The sequence below is a fragment of the Scomber japonicus genome, chromosome 3 (genome assembly GCF_027409825.1).
Source record: "Scomber japonicus isolate fScoJap1 chromosome 3, fScoJap1.pri, whole genome shotgun sequence".
NCBI lineage: Eukaryota > Metazoa > Chordata > Actinopteri > Scombriformes > Scombridae > Scomber > Scomber japonicus.
In genome coordinates, this window is record NC_070580.1 from 39,526,180 (window position 1) to 39,531,179 (window position 5,000).

The 5,000-nt window shown below is 53.2% G+C and overlaps 1 protein-coding gene across 3 annotated transcripts in view; it reads left to right on the top strand.

The window, feature by feature from the left end:
* The window catches only part of pcif1 (phosphorylated CTD interacting factor 1), a 16,864-nt gene that overhangs the window by 10,914 nt on the left and 950 nt on the right, over nt 1–5,000 (top strand). For all 3 annotated transcript variants that reach the window (XM_053315949.1, XM_053315951.1, XM_053315950.1), the window contains exons 14-16: nt 1,567–1,660; nt 2,946–3,121; nt 4,051–5,000. The exon at nt 4,051–5,000 is cut by the window's right edge and continues 950 nt beyond it. In XM_053315949.1, coding sequence (XP_053171924.1) covers nt 1,567–1,660; nt 2,946–3,121; nt 4,051–4,369 — 589 coding nt within the window. In that variant the 3' untranslated portion in view covers nt 4,370–5,000. The remainder of the gene's footprint in view (nt 1–1,566; nt 1,661–2,945; nt 3,122–4,050) is intronic.

A 5,000-nucleotide genomic window follows, 5' to 3' on the forward strand; every position in this document is an offset into this window, starting at 1 on the left:
GACGGGTGGCAGAGAGACGGGTGGCAGGTGGCAGGGAGACGGGTGGCAGGTAGACGGGTGGCAGAGAGACGGGTGGCAGGTGGCAGGGAGACGGGTGGCAGGTAGACGGGTGGCAGGTAGACGGGTGGCAGGTGGCAGGGAGACGGGTGGCAGAGAGACGGGTGGCAGAGAGACGGGTGGCGGGTGGCAGGGAGACGGGTGGCAGGGAGACGGGTGGCAGGTGGCAGGGAGACGGGTGGCAGGGAGACGGGTGGCAGGTGGCAGGGAGACGGGTGGCAGGGAGACGGGTGGCAGAGAGACGGGTGGCGGGTGGCAGGTGGCAGGGAGACGGGTGGCAGAGAGACGGGGGGCAGGGAGACGGGTGGCGGGTGGCAGAGAGACGGGGGGCAGGGAGACGGGTGGCAGGTGGCAGGGAGACGGGGGGCAGGGAGACGGGTGGCAGGTGGCAGGGAGACGGGTGGCAGAGAGACGGGTGGCAGGGAGACGGGTGGCAGAGAGACGGGTGGCAGGTGGCAGGGAGACGGGTGGCAGGTAGACGGGTGGCAGAGAGACGGGTGGCAGGTGGCAGGGAGACGGGTGGCAGGTAGACGGGTGGCAGGTAGACGGGTGGCAGGTGGCAGGGAGACGGGTGGCAGAGAGACGGGTGGCAGAGAGACGGGTGGCAGGGAGACGGGTGGCGGGGAGACGGGTGGCAGGTGGCGGGGAGACGGGTGGCAGGTGGCAGGGAGACGGGTGGCAGGGAGACGGGTGGCAGGTGGCAGGGAGACGGGTGGCAGAGAGACGGGTGGCAGGGAGACGGGTGGCAGAGAGACGGGTGGCAGGTGGCAGGGAGACGGGTGGCAGAGAGACGGGGGGCAGGGAGACGGGTGGCAGGTGGCAGGGAGACGGGTGGCAGAGAGACGGGGGGCAGGGAGACGGGTGGCAGGTGGCAGGGAGACGGGTGGCAGGGAGACGGGGGGCAGGGAGACGGGTGGCAGGTGGCAGGGAGACGGGTGGCAGGGAGACGGGTGGCAGAGAGACGGGTGGCAGGTGGCAGGGAGACGGGTGGCAGGTAGACGGGTGGCAGGTGGCAGGGAGACGGGTGGCAGAGAGACGGGTGGCAGGTGGCAGGGAGACGGGTGGCAGGGAGACGGGTGGCAGAGAGACGGGTGGCAGGTGGCAGGGAGACGGGTGGCAGGTAGACGGGTGGCAGGTGGCAGGGAGACGGGTGGCAGAGAGACGGGTGGCAGGTGGCAGAGAGACGGGTGGCAGGGAGACGGGTGGCAGAGAGACGGGTGGCAGGTGGCAGGGAGACGGGTGGCAGAGAGACGGGTGGCAGGTGGCAGGGAGACGGGTGGCAGGTAGACGGGTGGCAGAGAGACGGGTGGCAGGTGGCAGAGAGACGGGTGGCAGGGAGACGGGTGGCAGGGAGACAGGTGGCAGGGAGACGGGTGGCAGTCATGTGATCACAGAAATATAACATAAATAACTGTGTGTGTGTGTGTGTGTGTGTGTGTGTGTGTGTGTGTATATGTGTGTGTGTGTGTGTGTGTGTGTGTGTGTGTGTGTGTGTGTGTGTGTGTGTAGTCCCTTCCTGTCTTTCTGTCCAGTCAGTGGCTCCTTTGAAGCGAATCCTCCGTTCTGTGAAGAGCTGATGGACGCCATGGTAACGCACTTCGAGGTGAGTCTCATCATACAGGTGTATCATACAGGTGTATCATACAGGTGTATCATACAGGTGTATCATACATACAGGTGTATCATACAGGTGTATCAGTACATACAGGTGTATCATACATACAGGTGTATCATACAGGTGTATCATACATACAGGTGTATCATACATACAGGTGTATCATACATACAGGTGTATCATACAGGTGTATCAGTACATACAGGTGTATCATACAGGTGTATCATACAGGTGTATCAGTACAGGTGTATCATACAGGTGTATCATACAGGTGTATCATACATACAGGTGTATCATACAGGTGTATCATACATACAGGTGTATCATACAGGTGTATCATACATACAGGTGTATCATACATACAGGTGTATCATACAGGTGTATCATACAGGTGTATCATACAGGTGTATCATATATACAGGTGTATCATACAGGTGTATCATACATACAGGTGTATCATACAGGTGTATCATACAGGTGTATCATACATACAGGTGTATCATACAGGTGTATCATACAGGTGTATCATACAGGTGTATCATACATACAGGTGTATCATACATACAGGTGTATCATACATACAGGTGTATCAGTACATACAGGTGTATCATATATACAGGTGTATCATATATACAGGTGTATCATACAGGTGTATCATATATACAGGTGTATCATACAGGTGTATCATACATACAGGTGTATCATACAGGTGTATCATATATACAGGTGTATCATACAGGTGTATCATACAGGTGTATCAGTACAGGTGTATCAGTACATACAGGTGTATCATATATACAGGTGTATCATACAGGTGTATCATACATACAGGTGTATCATACAGGTGTATCATACAGGTGTATCATACATACAGGTGTATCATACAGGTGTATCATACATACAGGTGTATCATACATACAGGTGTATCATACATACAGGTGTATCATACAGGTGTATCATACAGGTGTATCAGTACAGGTGTATCATACATACAGGTGTATCATACATACAGGTGTATCATACATACAGGTGTATCATACATACAGGTGTATCATACAGGTGTATCATACAGGTGTATCATACAGGTGTATCATATATACAGGTGTATCATACAGGTGTATCATACAGGTGTATCATACATACAGGTGTATCATACAGGTGTATCATACATACAGGTGTATCATACAGGTGTATCATACATACAGGTGTATCATACAGGTGTATCATACAGGTGTATCATACAGGTGTATCATCAGGTGTGTTTGTGTACCAGGACCTGTTGGACCGCTCCTCGGAGCCGCTCTCCTTCATCGTGTTCGTACCTGAGTGGCGTGACCCGGTGACTCCGGCTCTGAGCCGCATGGAGAGCAGCCGCTTCCTGCGCCACCAGATGAGCGTTCCCGCCTACGAGCACGAGTACCGGTCCGGCAGCCAGCACCTCTGCAAGAGGTACGCAGACTGGTGCACGAGTACTACTGGAGTACTACTGTAATACTACACTGATACTGCAGTAATACTACTGGAGTACTACTGGAGTACTACTACTGGAGTACTAGAGTACTACTGGAATACTATAGTACTACAGTACTACAGTAGTACTGCAGTACTACTGTAGTACTGCAGTACTACTGTAGTACTGCAGTACTACTGGAGTACTATAGTACTACTGGAGTACTATAGTACTCCAGTAGTACTGCAGTAGTAGTACTCCAGTAGTACTACTACTGGAGTACTACTGTAGTACTATAGTACTCCAGTAGTACTCCAGTAGTACTACTGTAGTACTCCAGTAGTACTACAGTAATATTAGTACAGTAATACTGCACTACTGGTACAGTAGTACTACACTGATACTACAGTAGTACTGTAATAATACTGCACTACTGCAGTAATACTACACTACTGCAGTAATACTACACTGATACTACAGTAATACTATAGTACTACTGGAGTACTACAGTAATACTATAGTACTACTGGAGTACTACTACTGCAGTACTACTGGAATACTGTAGTACTACTGTAGTATCAGTGCAGTATTACTGTAGTACTACTGTAGTACAGTAATACTGCTGTAATACTACAGTAATATTAGTACAGTAATACTACACTGATACTACAGTAGTACTACAGTAATACTGCAGTAGTACTCCAGTAGTACTCCAGTAGTACTCCAGTAGTACTACTGGAGTACTACATTAGTACTACACTGATACTACAGTAGTACTACAGTAGTACTACAGTAATACTGCACTGATACTACAGTAGTACTACACTGATACTACAGTAGTACTATAGTAGTACTACAGTAATAATACTGCACTACTGCAGTAGTACTGCACTGATACTACAGTAATACTGCTGTGTGTGTATTCCAGGGAGGAGATGTACTACCGGGCGGTCCACGGTACCGCGGTGATCTTCCTGCAGAACGAAGCTGGTTTTGGGAAGTGGGCTCCGACGTCGGAGCGCCTGGCGGAGCTGATGGCGGCGTACCGGCCGTCCACCGCACGCCCCGCCTCCCTGTCCTCACCTGGCCCCGCCCACAGCACACCTGGAGACAGAGACTCCGCCCCCAAGGCCGCTGACAGGACACAGCCCGGCATGACGTCGCCGGGTAGCCATGACAACAACAACAACAACGACAGCAGCGGCAGCAGCAGCACCCCCCCACAGGACAAGATGGCTGCCGTGTAGGGGGAGGGGCTTAGCACCCCACAGGACAAGATGGCTGCCGTGTAGGGGGAGGGGCTTAGCACCCCACAGGACAAGATGGCTGCCGTGTAGGGGGAGGGGCTTAGCACCCCACAGGACAAGATGGCTGCCGTGTAGGGGGTGGGGCTTAGCACCACACAGGACAAGATGGCTGCCGTGTAGGGGGCGGGGCTTAGCACCACACAGGACAGATGGCTGCCGTGTAGGGGGAGGGGCTTAGCACCCCACAGGACAGATGGCTGCCGTGTAGGGGGCGGGGCTTAGCACCACACAGGACAGATGGCTGCCGTGTAGGGGGAGGGGCTTAGCACCACACAGGACAGATGGCTGCCGTGTAGGGGGCGGGGCTTAGCACCACACAGGACAGATGGCTGCCGTGTAGGGGGCGGGGCTTAGCAATTGGTCACCTTGTTTAAACTTTGCATTTTTCCAGCTTTTTTAAATTGTTCATGGTGTTCAGATTGTCCCTCACCAGCACCTGTAGCAGCCCGCCAGCAGGGGGCGGAGCTTCCTGCTTCTTCTCCCCTCATAGGACACTCCGCTCAGACCGGCTCTTCTGATTGGTCGAAGCTCTGACATCGAGCTACCGCTGAGTCATGTTGTTGCTTAGCAA